Here is a 22,248-nt window from a genome sequence, read left to right as displayed (position 1 = left end):
ATTCTGATGACTCGACTGACTTCTGAGGAATTTCAACATCGATGGGGCAGGAGTGGTGGAAAGAGTGAGTGAGTGGGCAGGCAAGTTGCAAATTGGGAATGAACTGCACTTATTTTTACTGTTTTCACATCCTCGGTTGTGCCTGTCATTGAGACTCAAGTCCAATCCCTCACTGAACTCCCAGATGCTTCTTCCAAATTTTGAATAGCCATGGACCACAAATCAATAGAGATGACACACCCCACCCCCTCCTCAAGGTCACTTACAGAATATTCTTTTAGCATTTTTGTCTTCTTGTTGACAATGTGTGAGATTCCAAAATGGGAATCAGCCTCTCAAGAGCGGATGCTGGCCTGATAGAGGATTGTGGCATTATATCACCTGTCCTGTCACAGGATTTAGAAGATATTATTGGGACAGCTTTGGAAAGTGACTATTTCTAGGGTCTCCCTCGGAATCTTGATTGTCAAGAGGCAGTTTTATGTGATGGTGACATATTTCTTTATTTTCATGTTAAAAACAAATCCATCCTCAGGTGCACTTCAGTGAAGAAGTCAATAATGACTTGACACATGGTATATGTGTACACAAATGTGTATGCTATAAATGAATGACCAACATCAGTGTGTTCTGCACTCTGAAGTAGAAATGATGAAAGTTGAATAATTTCCTGTTCATCTCATGGAAGTCTGCAGAGTTTAAAAAATCAAATACTGAAAATCTAAAATAAAAACAGACAATGCTGGGGAAAAAATATGAACATAAATATAAGGCTGCCTCTGGAAAGAAAAATAACCAGTATATTTCACAACTGCAATCCTTTGTCTAAACTTTCAAAAATTTGACAGAGCTGAGGTGCAATATTAAGCAAGATTGAGGAGGTGATGGAATGACGACATAATGGTGCCTAAGTACAGCTTGCACTGGAATTGGGTATGTCGAGAGTGCATTTCATTATGTAACAGACATAGAATGGCAAAGCATTTCTGAGGACAGCCAGATATGAAAAGCATTTTTCATAATGCTTCTCTGTTACAAAGGTGAAGGCATTTGTGAGATCCGTGGCTGCGAACATTGGTTGGTCATTCTCTCAACATTTTTCTTAGTCACATTTAATGGATGGAATTCATAATGACACCCGGGAAGGCACACTTCGGTCATTGTAAGAGAGCAGCTGAGAAGGATCCATTCAATGGCAATTGGGATATATCATTGCAATTAACATAGCTGGACTTGTCTCCTTTCTTGAAGACAGTCACAATTATTGTGCCAATTATGTGATCTCTCAGCTGTCTGATAAGGGAAATAATATCATGGAAGTTTTTCACTGCGATGGTTTAGTACTTCAATAGGTATCTTGCGATCTCAGAAACCACTTTTTTTTCTGCTGTCAAATGCCTATCTACCTTTTTTTTATAATTGGTTAAAATAACTGATTGTGATACACAGTGCCCTATACCGGCGTCTATGACATTATTAACCCTCTGTAGTGGGCCGGGTCAACCCCGCATATGATGGCCCGAATCGTCGTAGCCAATAGCCTGTGCGGCAGGGCACAGGAACTTTCCCCCCACCGTGCAGAAATTCCAGGCTGCAGGAGTACGTTGCCAGGGGAACAGCCAGGCCTCACAGCAGCATTATGACATCACTCCCGTGATCCTGTTGCCTCCCCTAAAAAGGAACGTGCGTGGTTTGAATAAGCGGCAGTTACTGGTTTACTTGCTTGGTGTGGACGGCATTTATTTCAGCGGTGCTACAACTCACTGATTACAATTAGCAACAAAAGATTACATTTACTGTTGGCATTTACATCTTGTATATTGAAAAATCATGCATTCCACATAGGTACTTGTATGAATTCAATACTTAGTTGCTTCGTTAGCATAGTTTTCTCTTTTTAGGAGAAAGAATCTTACTTTCATTTCTGTTCACACAGCTGAAAAATGCAGTCTGAAAAACAAAGTTCAAAACACGTATCAGTAATTATAAAGGCAGAAAATTTGGGGGGAAAATCGCTTTTATGTCAAATATCCCACAAAATAATTTTACCATAACCTCCTTCAAAGTGAATGCTTTCTATATCATTGGCAATTATACTTCCGTTCAGGCGCTGGAATAATTTGCAGAACACATTTATATTCATCATCTGTTATCCATCCCTCTCCCCATGTGCCCCAAAATTGGAGCATTCTAATAATACTTTGTTCTTCAGCCAAGAACTGATGTTGACTACCTAGGTGGCCAAATAATTATACAAACTTAAACAATTAAAATATTTCTTGCATATTAAACTTGCTTTAACCATATTTTTATCACTATAAAACTTTTTAAAGCTGTTTAAATCCTGCAACAAACATGTACAAAGGTTTTTTTTTTAATACAATACAACTCCAATTATCCAAAATCCTCAATTGTCTGAAATTTTTCCAGAGGTGAATGGATGTCACTTCTGGGTCCAAAAAATTTTGGATAAACGAGGATATCTAAAACAATCAGAAATCCTCATTTATCCGATATTTTCAGAGCCAAAATGACCTCACAGTTTGAAAAAAAATTCACCCAACATGAAATGAGAACGACGATTGTCCTCATTTCATGTAACTCCCTCCCCTTTCTCTTTCCATTTCTTCTTTACCTTCCGCTATTAACTTTTCTCTCCAACTCTCCCTCTCAAACTGTGTGCCACTATCTCCCAACACAACCAGTCGGAAGAATCCCTTATCCTGGCATCATCAAAGGGATTGGCCTCTTGTGCAGGAGCAGGACCTCAGGATCAGTGATGCTCCTTCCTCCTCTCCCTCCCTCCTCCGTCTCCACTTCCCTTCCCTTCCCTTCCCCCGATTCCCTTTCTTCCCTCCCTCCTTGGCACACTGGAGCTCCCAACATTGGCTCTGAATCCTCCCCTCAGCCTACCCCACATACACACTGAAAGAGTGTCGGGAGCTCCGGTGATACTGTGAGACCATGGCATCTGCGGAAGAGTTCAAAAATATGCAGCGAGGGAGGGCCAAGGGGCTGGGGGCGATGCTGGGCTGAAAAAGTGGGGGAAACCGTTGCATCCCCTGCTCCTCCTCCAAGCTACACCCTTGCTCGGGTTCCCAGGCAGGAGTGGGACCTCAGTGGGGGCATGTTGGCTGCAGGGGTTGGGAGGTCTCAGTGATTGGCAGCAGCTTTGGGGGATGTGTCAGGGATCAGCGGTATTTTTTTAAAATGAGAATTAAACACTATTTTAATGCTTTAAAAGCCTTGTGTTTGTTGATACAAGTAATTTGCTGTTGCTACTGGGCTGTTCTTAAAAAATGACCAGTTATCCAAAAAATTCAGTCACCCGAAACAGGTCCAGTTCTGACCATTTTGGATAGTTGGAGTTGTACTGTACTGACTTCAATCATTAGAACTGAATGTCAATGTGATACAAACAAAATTAGACAAACAGTATGCAAGAACCAAAATTTTTGATGCATTTGAGGATGCATGAGAATGGAATCAAAAGATGTTTGGACCAAAAGAACAAAGCTGAAAATGTAGTGGGTAGAACTGCAGTAAAAGAGTAAAAGCTAATGTACAAAAGGATAAGCAAGTTTATCAGAAAAATCCTCTGTTCTTAATACCATAATGACTATTTCTAAGCTGTTTTGTTGTGAAACTTAACATTGTGTAAAGTGACTTTGGAAAAATATTGTTTTTCATCAAGTCATGCTGCTGCCTCAGCTGCGAGGACCTGGTTTCGATTCTTATGTACGATGCTGTCTGTTTGGAGTTTGTATATTTTCCCATATCATGTGGAATCGCTCTGGATGCTCCTCCAATTTTTGCACAAATCCCAACAATGTGCTGGTAAATTAATTATCCTCAGAGTAGATTAATGGCATAAGAGAAGAATGAATAAGCATCAGTGAAAGAGCATAAATTGCAGATGTAGAGGGGATAATGGGATAGCTTCCCTGAGACCCAACATCAACCTGATGGGCCAAATGACCTTCTGAGTCATTATGAGAACCCAGCATGTCAGAATGAAGCGAGGGGGGCAAGATGATAGGTTGTGAGGAAAATAATACAGCAAAACCCCTGGTATCCAGTAACTCTGGGGATTGGTAGATGCCAGATAAGTGAATTTTCCGGTTGCTTGAGATTGCATGGATTGGTGAACTAACAGCGAGACATGCCAATTTTAAACTTCCTATTTTTTACCATTTATTTTCTGCAAAGTTTTTTGCTGGTTGCTTGAATTTTGGATAAATACATGCTTTACTGTAATGGATTCCAATTTGGGATTGCAATCAATATAATAATAACCTTGTGAACTAAATTTTAGATGGGGAGATCTACTGTAAAAATGTAGGACGAAGAGCAAACCAGAAAAGTTTACACTGATTTTGTAACTTTGGATCCAAATGACCATGATGTAGCAAAGAAAAAAATTAATAAAAATTTGCACAACATAATCTGAAGGCATTTTAGAATCATTAGCCTTAGAATCATTGTACAGAGATGGAAAGGAGGTCAAGGGGTGAAATTAGCAATGCCAGGGATATATATTCCTACTGAATTTAATGCAGGGTGTTAAATTGGCAGACTTGCAGTTGATGGATGGAAAGCTATCAGTTATGGTACCAGCAACAGTCTGTAGATGTAAATTTGGGACTGAGTCTCGGTGAGGGAAAAGAAAGGGTGAAAAAAATAAAAGATTCATGGGTTGGGATGAGGAAGCAGGAGTTTTGGGAAAAGGAGAATACTCGTGATTAGCTAAGTGAGGCTTCCTTGAGCACCTTGGGGGAGCAGTTCTTTTGCCTTCTCATGCAGCACTTCTTCTTCAGCCAACAAGCTTACTCCTCACCTTTACTGCCAAGTTTTTGGGAAATCTATGCAGTGACTTACATTTCAATATTGTGCAATGCATTTATTAATATTTTGTCATACAGACCTCAAATTCCTTTCTGCAGTCCTTGAGATCATTCTTTGAAGATGCCTTAAAAAAAAAGCAAATGAATGCACAAGGAAAATAAAAAGTTATAGACACTGCAATAATCCCACGAATATATTGACTGCTGCAATTCAAGATGACAGAAATGACACTTCAAAAAGTACTTAACTGGCTCTGAATCTTTGGGATATCCCAAAAGCATGGAAGTCATTTTTTTTTTCTTTATTTAGCACACAAATGGTTTACATGTTTGTTACAACAGGTGAAAAAGGCCTCTAGCGTGATGCAGGTACATAATCTTTTAACCGAAACCCTTGGGACCAGCACTTTGGAATTTTTTGGATAACAGAATCAATAGTAACAGTGATACGTTATGTAACTGAGCTGATTTCAGATTCATGCAAAACAAAGACACTCCAACTAGAAGGGTCTCTGGACTGGTGAGTGGGGCTCCAGCCATGCTGGACAGAGTGTGTGGTAAATGAAATGAGATAAAGATAGACCACAAAATTACTAGAGTACTTTTTAATTTTTAAGTAAAACTTCAAACGTAAACTGCCTCAAACTGTCATCACTGTAAAACTTCAACAATTTATCTTTCTGCTTCTTTAAGTCGTATATGGTGGTAGTTCCCACATCATAATCTTCAGTAAGTCGCCGCACAGATACACCACGATCAGGCTGCTACAATAACTCGACTTTCTGTGCTATTGATAATGACAGACGCTTTTTTTCTGCTTCTATCCATTACCTGTAGGAGACTCTGCAGCTCTTTTTCCACAGTCTTCAAAGACCTTGAGCAGCAGAGATGCATCTGACTGGTAGGAGCACTAAGTCACGGTGCTGGACAGGGCTGGTTTGCGTCGGGTCATGATTGGGGCCAAATGTAAGCTTTGGTGTGCAGACGACATCCATGGAAAAAAATGTTTGGTTTTCAGAAGTTTCTATTTTCAGAATTTCAGATAAAGATTATGTACCTGTATCTCTAATTTCACTGCATACTCTGCATTTAAATTGTTTAATTTATTTTCTTTCTTAAACAGTTTTAAACCCTATGCAATAAATAACTTTTATTGTTTAGTATTTGAAATTCAAACAGCTTTTTAATTCAAATTAAATCTCTACAATATCCAGGAAAGGATTTAAATATTTTGTCTGAATCAATTTTTCTCCGGAGTTTTTGCTTTGTTGACATTTAAGTAGTTGGTCACAGATGAATTTTAAGAAATGTTTTCAAGAAGGAGCAGGTTTAAATTCATTCAAAGATTTAAGAGTGAATTTTAAAACACTGAGACCACTAATATCCACAAATAGATATTTGCTAAATTAAGAAGATACTCTTTACTGGTAATCTCCTACAATCAAATACCACTTGCTGCCAAAAAAATATTTAGCCAACCATTTGGTTACATTATGCCAAGCGATCCAAGAATGAAGAAATGCAGTCTGCGTTCCATAGCAAGAATTTCATAAAATGGTCCTAACTTGGAACAAAGGCCAGGAAAACAGTGGTTCCTAACTGGAAAAGTAGAGTTCAGAAAGTGACAGGGAATCTCACTTGGAGGTGGCATTTAAGAAGGGGAATGTGATCCCCATTAGATGGTCTTTGATCACGAAACAAATTGGTGGTGGAGTAATCTCCAACATCCTTCATAGCAATCTAACATTATTAAATCATGGGTGAAGAATCCAGTGTGTTTGAGAGAAAGTAGTACAATGACGTGTAACCTTTACAAAATCTAAACATTCCCATCTCCAGGGTTACGCTGTTCATGTGCCTCAAACTTTTTCACTAAATAACTACTTAATGAGTCATGACTTTTGACACAAGTCAACACTCTTTACATGCAAGCCAAATTCCCACAGTGAGCAGTCAAACTCCAAAGCACAATATACTCCCAAGTAGCAAGATGGAAACTGAGGCCTTCACAAATTGTTTCATTGGGTGCAAAGAATTCAACCAATGCCACTTAAATTCTATCCATCCTCAAACATATTTATATCCAGAGCAACTGACTTCCAAGCTATTAGCAAATCAATATTTTCCTTTCAATATTGCTCTGTTCACCTCACCCAATTTTTTATTTGGCGATAAAGAACAGTTAAGAATATCAGACTGATTCTTGGTGTTGCAGACGAGGAGGTTTACACCAAACTGAAAAATCTCAAATAGGAGCAGAACCAAAATAAAAATGTAAAATCCTTCTGTATCAACACCAGAGATAATCGTGGTTATCTGCTATGTGTGATATTTTGGCTTTTGGATGTTAAGGAAATCAAGGGATATGGAATTGGTGAGAGATAAAAAATCAGCCATAACCACAGTGAATGGCAGAGCAGGCGAAGATCAAATGTCCTGATCCTGCTTCTTATTCTTCAGCAGAATGAGTATCCGAATCCACTAAGGAAGCCACCATTAAAAAATGGACCTTGTGTTGATAATGAAGTGCCCATTGTCAATTACAACCAGATGTGCCCTGAGCAAATTACTTTGCTTGGTAGAGATGGACTTTCTTCTAACAATGAAGGTGGTGTTGATGCGTCATTTTAAGGTGCAGATTAGAAGTGACAGGGTAGAAGAGTATTTTTGAATGTATTCTTGGGATATGGGTGTCCCTGGTAAGGTACCAGTAAAGTAGAAATATGAATGAAAAATTATTATGCCACCAAAGGAGGTTAGAAATTAACCATTGATGGAAAACCAGGCAACACGAAATAAGCCAAACCTTGTAAGACTGAAGACTTCTCTTTCCAAATATTATTGATGCAGATAGGTATTCACACTGGTCTTACTAGAGTCATAGATAATCTTCACTGATAGATTCTATTTTCATTATGCCACAATAGGATATGAATTTGTGTTCTCTGGATTATCAATCCAGTCAACTCATACATGTTGGTGTACGTCAGCAAAAGCACTGTTATCTTGTACTGCCAGTATAAAATGACAGTACATCAAAATGTTTTAATTGACACTTTTTCAAACAACTTCCAGTGTAATCCAAAGCTCTGTGCAATGGTGTCCAAATCAACAGTCATGTATAGAAAGAAATGTCCCCAACCTTCCTCCTTCCCCCACCAACCTCCCACCTTCCATTTCCACCCTCTGACCTCCCCAACCCTCCAAATCCCCCCAAAACACTCCACCACATCGATTCCCACTCTGATCCCTGCTTGGTCTTTACTATCCCTTATGACTTTCCTTTCTCAGCAGAGGCCTTGCATTTGTCCATGAAACAATATTTATTTATTTGAATATATGAATACTTGTCCTATGTGTATTGTTTGTCTAGTTGTGCGTCTGTGTGTTTTGCACTGAGGACGGGAGAACGCTGTTTTGTTTGGTTGTATGTATGCAATCAGATGACAATCAACTTGACTAAAAGAAATTTCTCACATCCATAATCAAGGTAATATTTTGCAGTTTTTCAAAGTGCTATGTGAAACCCAGACACAGCTGAGATGCATTACCTGCTTACATGCACGTCGACAGTCCAAGGAAATAGCCAGTTCACAACACCCCAGGCCAACCCAGCCTTCTGACTTTTTTGGGGCTCCTACAAGGTAAAAATACAGGAAAGATTTGAATCCAATGATGAATTTTTAAATTAAAAAAAAACTAAGTTATCCAACAAAACAAAGATATTCATACAAGACAAACACTAATGTTTTAGATGGTAAAGGTCTATTTTAAATGTAATAAGCAATGAAATGCTGTATTTTGAAATGAGAAATTTTAATTTGTTTGATTATCAACTAACATTTTCATTGTAGTGTTACACTCCACAGCAGCAATTAGGAGACACACAAACGAATGAGTTAAGTTTAACAAAATGTATTAACTGAACTGAACCGATGGTCAGAACACTTCCAATCTCTTTTCAGTGCCAACCGCTCAGTCCAAGATTCCGCCCTGCACCAGCTCCCTCAACAGCCCCTAAGGCTAGAGCTGGATGAGGTTCCCACCCTGGATGAGACATATAAGGCAATCGAACAACTGAAAAGTGGCAAAGCAGCAGGTATGGATGGAATCCCCCCAGAAGTCTGGAAGGCTGGCGGCAAAACTCTGCATGCCAAACTGCATGAGTTTTTCAAGCTTTGTTGGGACCAAGGTAAACTGCCTCAGGATCTTCGTGATGCCACCATCATCACCCTGTACAAAAAAAAGGCGAGAAATCAGACTGCTCAAACTAAAGGGGAATCACGTTGCTCTCCATTGCAGGCAAAATCTTCGCTAGGATTCTACTAAATAGAATAATACCTAGTGTCGCCGAGAATATTCTCCAGAATCACAGTGCGGCTTTCGCGCAAACAGAGGAACCACTGACATGGTCTTTGCCCTCAGACAGCTCCAAGAAAAGTGCAGAGAACAAAACAAAGGACTCTACATCACCTTTGTTGACCTCACCAAAGCCTTCGACACTGTGAGCAGGAAAGGGCTTTGGCAAATACTAGAGCGCATCGGATGTCCCCCAAAGTTCCTCAACATGATTATCCAACTGCACGAAAACCAACAAGGTCGGGTCAGATACAGCAATGAGCTCTCTGAACCCTTCTCCATTAACAATGGCGTGAAGCAAGGCTGTGTTCTCGCACCAACCCTCTTTTCAATCTTCTTCAGCATGATGCTGAACCAAGCCATGAAAGACCCCAACAATGAAGACGCTGTTTACATCCGGTACCGCACGGATGGCAGTCTCTTCAATCTGAGGCGCCTGCAAGCTCACACCAAGACACAAGAGAAACTTGTCCGTGAACTACTCTTTGCAGATGATGCCGCTTTAGTTGCCCATTCAGAGCCAGCTCTTCAGCGCTTGACGTCCTGCTTTGCAGAAACTGCCAAAATGTTTGGCCTGGAAGTCAGCCTGAAGAAAACTGAGGTCCTCCATCAGCCAGCTCCCCACCATGACTACCAGCCCCCCCACATCTCCATCGGGCACACAAAACTCAAAACGGTCAACCAGTTTACCTATCTCGGCTGCACCATTTCATCAGATGCAAGGATCGACAATGAGATAGACAACAGACTCGCCAAGGCAAATAGCGCCTTTGGAAGACTACACAAAAGAGTCTGGAAAAACAACCAACTGAAAAACCTCACAAAGATAAGTGTATACAGAGCCGTTGTCATACCCACACTCCTGTTCGGCTCCGAATCATGGGTCCTCTACCGGCACCACCTACGGCTCCTAGAACGCTTCCACCAGCGTTGTCTCCGCTCCATCCTCAACATCCATTGGAGCGCTCACACCCCTAACGTCGAGGTACTCGAGATGGCAGAGGTCGACAGCATCGAGTCCACGCTGCTGAAGATCCAGCTGCGCTGGGTGGGTCGCGTCTCCAGAATGGAGGACCATCGCCTTCCCAAGATCGTGTTATATGGCGAGCTCTCCACTGGCCACCGTGACAGAGGTGCACCAAAGAAAAGGTACCAGGACTGCCTAAAGAAATCTCTTGGTGCCTGCCACATTGACCACCGCCAGTGGGCTGATAACGCCTCAAACCGTGCATCTTGGCGCCTCACAGTTTGGCGGGCAGCAACCTCCTTTGAAGAAGACCGCAGAGCCCACCTCACTGACAAAAGGCAAAGGAGGAAAAACCCAACACCCAACCCCAACCAACCAATTTTCACTTGCAACCGCTGCAATCGTGTCTGCCTGTCCCGCATCGGACTTGTCAGCCACAAACGAGCCTGCAGCTGACGTGGACTTTTAACCCCCTCCATAAATCTTCGTCCGCGAAGCCAAGCCAAAGAAAAAAAATAATAAAATCAACTCAATAAACTTAACACCTGAACACCATCCTTAATAGCAGCTCTATAATCAAGAAAAGATGATTATACATCATACGTGGAAAAAAAACCCCAGATCATTACAGTCCAGGCTGAAATGGCCCAAAAATCACCAAAATTCCCAAAAATAAACCACAAAACCAAAAACCCCCCACATCAGTCATGTCAAGGGAACACAAGACTGCCTTAGGGTTCAAATGGGGCTACCACCGCCCTTCACTTCCTTTATCCAGGAATTTCCACAGTGACCTCCTGGTCACTATTTGAGGTTCTCGCCTCCGAAGCCTACTTTAGGGTTCACAAGTGCTCTTCTGGCACGTGAGTCCTCTTCTTCGGACTCCTTGTCCTGAGTGGTCTGGAGACCCTCCAATGCTCCCCTTAGGGTTCAGTAGTGCCCTTCTGGCACACAGTCCTTCTTCCTTGGACACTTGACTTGAGTGGTCTGGTGACCCTCCAATGCCCTCCTTAGGGTTCAATAGTGTCCTTCTGGCATGTCCTCTTCCTTGAAAGGCGACGGGAGAGGCACTAGTTAGTCCTGCACTCTCCACCAACGAACCCTCCAGAACTAGTACTCTGGGCTTTTTAAGCTTCCCACCGTTGCCTCCAGCTTTCCCTATTGGTGGAGAGGTTAGCAGCTGCAGGTTCTCTCTCCTGTGAGCCCACAGACTTCTAGTGTGTGGTTCCAGTGCTTTGACAGTTGTCAAAATTTCCTAGTGGCAGCTTAGCATTACTACAGCTCCTAGCAGCTGTCAAATCTCCCACAGCAAGTTTAGTCCTTTCACAGCTGTAAGAGTCTCCTCGTGGTAGCTTAGCACTAATACAGCTGTCAAATATTCTGCAGTAAGTTCAGTCCTGTCAAAAATAAAGTTAAGGTCCATAACAGAAGGTACAGCATTCTTAATGGCCTAAAATATACTGGCAACACTGTGGCAGAGCTACAGTTACGGCAGTGCTGCTGCTGAGAGATCTCAGGGAGAGCAAGGAGCAGAGACATAGCACTCCCCCACTGGGTCCTACCACCCAGTCCTACTGCCAACGTCTCCATACAGGCTTTAAAACAGCCTGTCAAAGGAGATGGTGATGTTTTATTTAAAATCTTGTGACCACGGGGTCTGAGGCCAAGATGATGGCACCTGTGTTCAGCAACGGCCTTGAGGGCGCAGGTAACAGTGAGACAATCCCCCATTGACAAGGAGATGCAGAGGAGACAACCCTGAGGCTTGAGACCATAGTAGCCAACCAACGTGGGGCTCTGTGGCTGAAGAACACACATAGGTGGCGAGCGGTTGGTGATTTGCAGGTGAGGAACCCACAAAGGCTGTGGGCTGCTGGTGACTTGAGGTCAAAGGACTTATACCAGCCTGTGGACTGCTTGAGAATGGCTCATGAGAACCAAGTATTGAAACCGGATTTGAGAGGATGCTGAGGGCAAGAAGGGCTCACAAAGGGCTCTGAAGGCTTCCTCATTGTGTCAGAAGTTTGAATCCGAGCTCAGGTTGCCAATGGTTCGAACTAAACTGGAGTCTTGTGCAGCCACTTTGGTGCACATGGAGTCACACAAGACATATCAGGAGAGGACAGATTTCCTCCCCTGAAGGACATTAGCGTACTTTAACAAGATTTCATTATCAATGTAATGTATCAAGATCAGATCCTTTATTCAATTCCAGATTTATAACTGAATTTAAATTCCACAGCTGAAATTATCAACTGAACTCCAATCTCGACATTGCTAATTCGGGTATCTCAATCATTACTCCAATAACTTGACTACTCTGCCACACATAGCCACAGTGAAGGTGCTAAACAAAAATGCCCTCCATGAATACTGAGAAATTCATGAGGTCAATTCAATCTATGGTGGTTGCAAAAACCATTTACACAGGTTCAGCCTCACTCATCTCAGAAAAACTTGCACAAGGCAGACCCAAGGACAGCTATTCTCAGGTGTAAAGTTCTGAGAGAACTTTGACTGAAATGCTGTATTTATAGAAAGTAGTGTTGAGATTTTTAAAAATCAAGCACAATCTTATTAGATGGTATGGCAAGCATACTGGAATAAATAATCCACTCCTGCTCTGGTTCATATATCTTTTTTTTTTACAGTTAATTAGAACCTTTAAAGTGTCCTGTGGAATTCCTAGCAATAGAGTGAGAGTAGAGAAAGCAAGAAGAGAGCACAGATGAGAAAGGCAACCAAATATTTAACAAAAGAACAAGGATATATTTCTTTTTTTTTTATATAAACTAGACCTCTGGTTGTAATACATTAGTAGAATAGTTGGAAGTTAATTTCAATAAAATTCACTTTTGCACAATAAACTTTGATCTCTCTATTGCTCAACAACACACCTGTGTTCTTACATTTCCAGTTCTGATGAAAAGTGGATTGTTTTTCTCTTCAGAGATGCTGCCTGCCCTGCCAAATATTTCCTGCATTTTCTGTTTTTATTTCCAACAGGGATAAAACTGGAAATCAGATTCTAAAGGATGACACTCCAAGTAACAATGTTGAGGTACTTTCTTCTAAAAAACAAATCAGAAGTCTGAGATTGTTCTGATGGAAGTCTTGAAGATAATGAATGACTTCCAAAAAAGTATGGATGAAGAAAATATTTTCATTGAGAAAATCAAAATCTGAATAAGCAGGTCACAAAGCAATGGGAAATTCAAGATTTAAAAAATCTTCATTTAGCACACTGGTTAATCACAAGAAAAAAAAGGGCAAGCAACATAGATGATTTTAAAAGGATATGCAAATCCTGAGAATATCAGAAAGAAGAGCAAGTGGCTCAAATGAAGCACAAAAGTCAGCAGGTATTGGTATTGCTACATGACCTGTTTCTGCGCTGTCAAATCAATTGCCACATAATGCTGGCAATTCCCACAGAAATCCTAAATTTGCTCATCACTTTTTGCTTTGGCATGAATTATTTATGCTGGAGAATCACCTTGTGAATCTGCACTTTGTCCCTTCATCTAAGAGGAGAGACTGATATATTTTGAATAACTGTATTTTTGAATCAATCAATTCGTTGAAGGTGTTATTATGGTTAAATAATATAGTTTGTTTTTAAATAATTTTATGTCATGTTTAAAGTATATCAGAAATGATTATCTGAATTTAATTGTTGTTTTGGGCCAGTTGATTTTTTTCTTGACTATTTCTGAACCACTGAAACTACACTAGATACAAAAAAAACACTAGCATCATGCATACCCTTCTGTTTACCTAGATGCATTTCAATGTCAAACTGTTAACAAGACTGCACCTACTGTATGAAATAAAAACCTGTTGGTTTTGGTGCATCTCACGCAGTGCACTAAATTTAATATGGCTGCAGCCTGGTTCCTGTAAATGACTACCCAGTAAGTTTATCATTAAAATTTGGTGTACAGACAGTTCAATTCTAATGCCTTGTGACTTCATCCCATTTTAGTAAATAACACATTTGCAACACTTGCTTTTATGTTTTGTGCAAGCTCAAAGACACACTAATGTTTAAAGCCAAACTGAATGACGATGATCATCCTTCGATGTACTTTGTGCAAGCTCAAAGACACACTAATGTTTAAAGGCAAACTGAATGACGATGATCATCCTTCGATGTACTTTTTGGTTAACAAGAAGTTATCCACCACTTAGGCAAAATATATTCCTACTTCACTCCATGTGCAAGTTGCAGTTTGAGGAAGTCCTTAAAAAGTCTGTCTCTTTCTTCTGTGCAGACATGCATATAAACTTTCAAATTATTAAAGGAATAGAAAACAAAAAGTATAATGAGTAGTTTCCACAAATGATTTGCTTAGCTTCTAACTTTTCCAATTGATTACATTTTAAAATGATATTTGATCATACACAGTGAATAAAATCATCAGGAAGTTCACCATGACTCATCCAAAAATGTTCAGGAGCTCTAATATGAAATCAATTTTCCATTTATTTTATTCAAGCCAGAAGCCAGTTCCCTACTGTACATGAATAAATCCAGTCGAAAAGGTATTATTTTATATTGGGCGTATTAACAGAAAAGAGGAGAAATAAAGATGGCACTGAACATAGATTTCTAAAGAGATGCAAGGATCAGCCTGTCAACGCATTTTTTCAACTTTCATTTCTTGACACGTGCACTAAGTAAGGAGGCTTAAAATTATGATAAATAATGATATAGACCATTTTAGTATACCCTAAATGCTTATGTCAATAAATTAATGTCAGAAAGAAAACAAAAGCATTGACGAATTTTTGTATCTAAGATCAAAACACTCCTCCATTTCAAAAGATGAAGAAGGTAATGCATTAAAAAGATATGCAGATGTTTTTACTAAAGTAAAAGAATATTGCCAGTTACAAGAGAAAAAAGAAATATGGCCATCTGGAACAAAGTTTTACATATACAGCCTACAAAGATGAAAGAAAACAAAAATGCAACCAATGCATGATCTGTTCATGTCTATCAATACCCTATCTACCATGAGATGGGAATACTGGTCTATTAATATGTATCAATTTGATGGTGGAGGTTCAAATATTTGGGTGGAATATACTCACTAGCACCTACTTTTAAAAAGTATCAGGAGAACATGCTAGATTAGACACAAATTTCAAGAACCATCATTAAGTCCTAACATAATGGAAGTGTGCATACAATATTTTCAAGGAGTTGATAGGGGAGATGTTCCTCCCCAATGGGGCATCCAGAACCAGGGGCTACTGTCTCACATTTAACACCTGCCCATTCTGAAATGAGAATGCAAGATATTTCTTTATCCAGGTAGTCATGAATTGTTGGCATTCACTGCAAAGGGGCTGCAGAGATGGTCATCAATACAGAGATTCTGGATATTCAGGGAAATCAGAGAATATAATCAGAAATCTGCATTATTTAACTTGTGGAAAACCAACACTGAAGAAATTACGGTAACCAAAAAATCTTTCCTCACATGCCACAAGAAATGATTGGACCTACAAAGCATCTTTTAAAAAGGTGAATATCAAAAATTGCAAATGTTAGAAATCTTAAATTCAGTTCTTTGACCTTCTTCCCACAGATACAGCCCATTACTATTTCCATCAATTTTGATTTTGATTTTTAAATAAATAATCTGCAAGATGCAAATTTAGCAAGAAAGATGCTTTAACCAAAAAATCAATCCCACAACACAACTATCATCAGAAATACTGCAGTAAGACTATGAAATATTCTTAGAGTAAAGCAATTCTTTCTGATGCTGACAATTCTTCCCCATCAAAATGACTTTTTGGTGAAAACTGATGATACAAGACTAAATGGACAAATAATACACAAACTTGTAAGAAATAAACTGAGCGTAGAAGGGACAAGCACATAGAAAGGGGGCTACACAGTTGCCAAGAACTGTATTAGAAAAGGAGACATGGACCAAACCTTGGCAATATTCATGGAAAATGAAAACAGGTTCATCAAACTATACAAACGAAATGCCAACTCCTTTGATCAGTGAAATAAGTGGAGTCCAAAAGTAGAGAGAATTGCGTGCAAGTTGAAACTATGATTATAGTTAAGTAAAAGCTGTGAGAATCTGAGTACAAAAACCGACTATGTCCACAGTACTTGATTTAGCATTTTATCTTAGATGATCATAATTCATACATTTTTCCCATTACTTCCATGGTTTTACGTTGTTTTACTTGTATTTTACTGAAGCATACACAAAAATATTGTGCGTAAAAGAACAGGCCAGAGGATACCCTAGAGCAAGTGACACACCTCCCAATTCCTGGGAGACTTTCGGCCAGATTTAAGACACAAGTCAGGAGCATGATGTGTAATGGATAAATATTGGGAGGAATTTGGTAAGATTACAGTGGGTTACATACATACACACATTATGAAACAGATCTTATTTGAAATACTGAAGAATTCATATTCAGTAACATTGCAGGATCTATGGAAAATGCTACGCACATTTCACAAGTAGGTGCTAATTGAAATTACGTCATGAAATGAATAGACCACTTGCGTGGCATTGTGCATGCGCAAGACACTCGAAAGAGTGAGGGCTGCTGCTCAATGTCGGGATGAGGAATTCAGCTCAACGTGGAGTGGTATGCAAACATGCAGCCAGCCCAGGGAAGTTAATTTAACACAGGAGGAAGTGGAAGAAGAGCTACAACAGTATTTGGAAGAAGAGTTTCACTGGCTGCAGCCAAAATGGAAGGTTCCCCTACAGCTTTGAAGTTACCTTCACATTACAAGTCACCTAGCACAATAGGCCCTACGCCTGCCTCTGATATGATGGTAATGTTAGAAACAATAACCAAGCAGAATGATAGCATGATGGATTATATGTCTAATAGTTTTCAAAATGTTGATCAACAACTTGCTGATATTAGACTTTAAATTACTGATATGTCTGGTGAATGCTTCAATGAAGATGGATGTTAATAAATGTTTGACAGCAGTTGATACGGTTGAAAATAAAATTAAGAATGTAGAAGACAGAGTGGATCAAGTTGAAGGAGCTGTGGCTGGATAGCAAATTGAGAATAATTTTTTGCAGAAGATATTGGAAAATCAAAGTCGGCGGAATAACATTAAAATAGTAGGGTTACCAGAGGGTTTTGAGGGAACAAATCTAACAAAGTTTTTTTAAAGAGTGGATTTTGAAATTTTTGGTCCAGAATTTTTTCCAGAGGGTTTGGAGTTAGAGAGAGCTCATCGTGCGTTAAGGAAAAAAACGTTACCGGGTGAACCGCCTCAAGCCGTTTTGGTGAGGTGTTTAAGATATCAGGATCGAGAAATGATTTTACGTGCAGTTCTACAGGCTCAAGTGAATTGTCCAGTGATAGTAGAGAATAGTAAGGTTTTTTTTAATGCAGATTTGAGTCAGGCGGTTGTTATGAGACGGAAGAAGTTTAATCTGGCTAAAGCAGTTTTATGGAAGAAAGGAAATAGATCTACTTTTAGATATCCTGCAAACTTAAAAATATTTTGTGGCAGTACCAGTCCCAATTTTTCAAAAACCCACAAGCTGCAAGTTGATACAGAATTTCTCTTTGAAGCCGTTAGTGACTCTGAATAAAGCTGGAAATGGGAAAGGCAAAGAGGAACTTCCAGGAACATCTGATACCGGATGGAAGGGTTTTTCTTAGTCCGGATCGGGAAAAGATGACGACCCAGCTAAATCTGAAGTCATCAGCCACTGTTGGTATTAACTGCATAGGTTTGCAGTATTTTTTGGGGGGGTGGGGGGTGCAGGGGTGTTTTATTGGGGTTTTTCTTTTGTTAAGAAGGTGAGTTTTTTTTTAGATTTAGTTTTCGATGGAGTCAATTGTATAAGTTTGGGTGCCATTTTGTAAGACATAATGAATACATTAAACTTTGCACCTTTTAATGTTAAGGGATTAAGTCGTCTGATAAAATGGAAACATGTTTTAGATTATATTAAGAAGTTAAAAGTAGATATTGCATTTTTGCAAGAAACTCATTTGACAGAAAAAGAACATTTGAAGTTGAAAAAGGATTGGGTAGGACATGTAATTGCTTCTTATAATTCTAAAGCTAGAGGGATTGCGATACTAGTAAATAAAACGGTTTCATTCAGTTTGGATTCCTTTTCTGCCAATGCAGGGAGATTTTGGTAGTTAATTGCAAGATTTTTTTCTGAATGTTGGACATTAATGAACGTATATGCACCAAATGAGGATGATGAAGCTTTTATTTCTGATGTATTTTTAAACTTGAATCAATCAAATGAGAATGTTTTGGTAGGAGGAGATTTTAACTGTTATTTGGATCCTTTGTTGGATAAATCTCCAAAAACTGTGGAAAAAAACAAAAATGGCAAAAAGATTACTTGAAACGATGAACGATTTGAATTTAGTGGGAATATGGAGGAAGTTAAATCCAATCGAAAAAGATTTTTCTTTTTACTCAGCTCAGCATAATTCTTTTTCTAGAATAGATTTATCTTTGATTTCTGCAGAATATAAAAGTAGATTTTATCTGATCATTCTTTGTTGGTTAGATGTTTAGGAGGTACTGAAGTAACTGAGACAGCTTATCGTTGGAGATTTAATGAAATGTTATTAAAGAGACCAGATTTTATTAAATATATAAGAGATCAAATTATTTTTTATTTATAAACGAATTAAGGCTCAGTACAGAGTAAATTAACTTTATGGGATGCTTTAAAAGCATATTTGAGGGAGACAGATTATTAGTAATACAGCAAGGATTAAAAAGCAATATTTATTCGAAAGTTCTAGTTTGGAAAAGGAAATTAAAAGTTTGGAGAAAAAAAATTAGAGAAAATATATTGAGGATGATAAGATACAATTATCTAAATTGAAGTTACGTTAGAATACTTTACAAATTTATAAATATGAAAAATGATTTTGTGATCTAAACAACTTTATAATGAGTTGGGTGAAAGTGCATAAAGTTTTGGCATGGCAACTTAAAACTCAGCAAGCATCGAGAACAAATGCTGAGATTACGTATAAACAAAAGGATATTAATGAGGAATTTTTAAAAGTTTGTATACATCAGAGGGTGATCAAGAAATGGATCAAATTGATTCTTTTTTATCTAGTTTGAACTTGCCAATATTGAATGAGTTGATATGAAAGATTTAGATACCTCATTTACTGATATAGAGTTGAAGGAAGCTTTACAATCGATGCCTAATGGGAAATCTCCTGGAGAGGATGGATTTACGGTAGAGTTTTATAAAGAATTTAATGGTTTGTTATTTCCATTATATAAAGATGTATTGAAACAAGCAATGAGAACTGGTGTATTTCCAGAATCTTTCTTAAGAGATCTTTACCAGTGATTACTGTTACACCAAAAAAAATAGAGACCCTTTAAAAGTGGCCTCATACAGACCGATTATAAAATTGTGGCCAAAGTTTTAGTTAATAGATTAGCAAATTATTTGCCAAAATTAGTACATATTGATCAAGTGGGTTTTGTTAAGGGTAGATATTCTGTGGATAATATAGTTAAATTTATTTCATTAATTAATTTTGCAAAACAGCAACATAATCAACCAATGGTAATATCTTTGGATGCGAAAAAAGTGTTTGACCAAGTTGAGTGGAATTTTCTGTTCAAAGTATTAGAAAAGTTTAATTTAGGTCCATTATTTAGAGGTTGGGTTAAAGCTTTGTATGCTGGACCTACAACAAGGGTAATGACGAATGGTCAGATCTCAAAATCTTTTAATTTATCTTGTTCTACAAGACAGGGTTGTTCTCTTTCTCCTGCTTTGTTTGCTTTGGTATTAGAACCTTTGGCTCAAGCTGTTCGACAAGATTTTAATATTAAAAGAATTACAGTGAGAGAAAATTAATATAAGATTAGTTCGTTTGCAGATAATGTTCTGATATATTTAACAAATCAAAAAAATTCATTGAAGTCATTACAAGATTTGTTGAATCAATATGGTAGGTTATCAGGATATCAAGTTAATTGGGAAAGGAGTGAGATTTTACCAATAGCTGAAGAAGATTATTCAGATTGTAGACAAGTTACTCAATTTAGATAGTCTAGTAAAATTAAATATTTAGGAGTAGTTGAAAATAAAGAATATCAGGATTTATATAATTTAAATTATATATCTTTATTGAATAAGATTAAAATTGATTTAGATAAGTAGAAAGATTTACCATTGACTTTAATTGGAAGGGTAAATTGTATAAAGATGAATATTTATCCTCGAATACAATATCCTTTTCAATCAATTCCGTGTGTAATACCAAAAAAAATTCTTTATAAGGAAATAAATAAAGTAATTAGGTTATTTTTATGGAAAGGTAAATTGTCAAGAATTTCTATTCAGAAGTTAACTTGGCATTATGAGTTAGGTGGTTTACAGTTAGCTTGTTTTCAGAATTATTATGAGGCAGCACAGTTGAAGTTTATTAATAGGTTATTTGATGTTGAACAACTTCCTAGATTGGCAAAGATAGAGATGGACCAGATTTTTAAAAGTAATATTACTCATTTTATTTATAAATGGAATCCCTTACTGTTACAAACTTTTGTTACCTGTTTTACGACATATAATGAATATTTGGTATAATTGAAACTTATTTATAGGTTCTAAAGGGATAATATCCATAAAAATCACCAATATATCAAAATAAATTAATTCCTTTTTATTTACATAATCCTTATTTAAAAGATTGGGAAACTAAAGGAATAGTTAATATATTGGATTGTTTTGAGGCAGGGAGATATTGTTCTTTTAAAAGGTTACAGGAGAGATATCATATTTTGTCAAATTCTTTGTTTGTTTATTATCAGCTTTGTAATATTTTGAAGAAGAATTATGGACAGGAATTAACTTTACCAGGTCAAACAAAATTTGAATTATTAATTGCAGATAAAGTTGAAAAAGGTTTTATTTCAGATGTGTACAGGTTGTTACAGGAGAAAATAAAGAAAGTGAATATGAATAAGGTTAAAGAGAAATGGGAAAAAGATTTAGATATTGTTCTGACATGGGAAGAATGGTCAAAAATGTGGATGGATAGTGTTACAAAGTTAATTAATGTGAGGTATAATATGGTTAATTACAATTTTTTATATCAATTATATTTAACCCCTGAAAAATTGAAGAAATAGGATTTAGTTTAACAGATTTGTGTTTTAGATGTGGAGAGCAAAAAGGTACATTTATACATTCAGTATGGTTATGTAAGAAAGTTAAATACTTTTGGGAGGAAGTAAGGTTTTTGAGAGATTTGTTCAAAGTAGATTTGCAATTGGATCCAATGATGTGCTTATTAGGTTATATCAATGTACCATTTATAGAGTCACGAATGATCAAACCATATTCAGCTTTTTTAAGATTAGGGTTAGCAGTAGCGAGAAAATGTATAGCTGCTACATGGAAAGATGATGTACAATTGAGTTTGCAGAGATGGCATAATGAATTACAATCTTGATAATATTTAGAAAAATAACATAATTTTCAAAATAATTACTCTTTTTTTGTGGATATGTGGGGTCTATATTTAAAATATATGTCAATAGAACTTAAGTAAATGATGTAGAGTTGGCAAGCCAAATAGAAAATATTTAAAAATTTTTAAGGCTAGGTGGGGTGATGGGAGGGTGGGTTGGGGTTTTTTTTAAAGTTTAGTAAGAGGGGAGGGGGTGTAGTTTATAGTTTTTCTATATATTATTTTATTATATGTATTTTGCAAATTATTAAATAAAATTTTCCAAAAAAAGTGAAATGAATAGGCCATTGTTTGGAAGAGGAGACAAACTGTTTGCTTGCAAGTACCTACAGGGTGCTCATAAAAAGGTCACTCCTGGGTTTTGTTTATCTAAGACAACAGATGGGAGCAGAAGGATAACTCATGTTGTTTGCTGAAGAAGGTGGGGGTTTTTGCAAGTGAGAGAGTCACATGGGCTTTCTGGCAGTTGGCAGCTAGGGAGAGAGAGAGAGAGAGAGAGAGAGAGAGAGAGAAGACAAGTTCAACAAGCTCACTCAGCTAGTGTGTGTGACACTGAAAGCAGCTGAACAGTACAAG

The 22,248-nt window shown here is 37.9% G+C and overlaps 1 protein-coding gene across 13 annotated transcripts in view; it reads right to left on the bottom strand.

Annotated features, from left to right (window-relative positions):
• reck (reversion-inducing-cysteine-rich protein with kazal motifs) overlaps positions 1-22,248 on the bottom strand; it is a 198,153-nt gene that overhangs the window by 81,201 nt on the left and 94,704 nt on the right. For all 13 annotated transcript variants that reach the window (XM_069920608.1, XM_069920610.1, XM_069920611.1 and 10 more), the window contains 3 exons: positions 8,396-8,481; positions 4,925-4,969; positions 1,917-1,950 (listed from right to left, as the gene is read on the bottom strand). In XM_069920608.1, the coding sequence (XP_069776709.1) occupies positions 1,917-1,950; positions 4,925-4,969; positions 8,396-8,481 (165 nt within the window). The remainder of the gene's footprint in view (positions 1-1,916; positions 1,951-4,924; positions 4,970-8,395; positions 8,482-22,248) is intronic.

This window comes from Narcine bancroftii, chromosome 2, assembly GCF_036971445.1.
Source record: "Narcine bancroftii isolate sNarBan1 chromosome 2, sNarBan1.hap1, whole genome shotgun sequence".
NCBI lineage: Eukaryota > Metazoa > Chordata > Chondrichthyes > Torpediniformes > Narcinidae > Narcine > Narcine bancroftii.
Note: the sequence above shows the minus strand (reverse complement) of the source record. Positions and strands in the feature narration are given on the sequence as shown.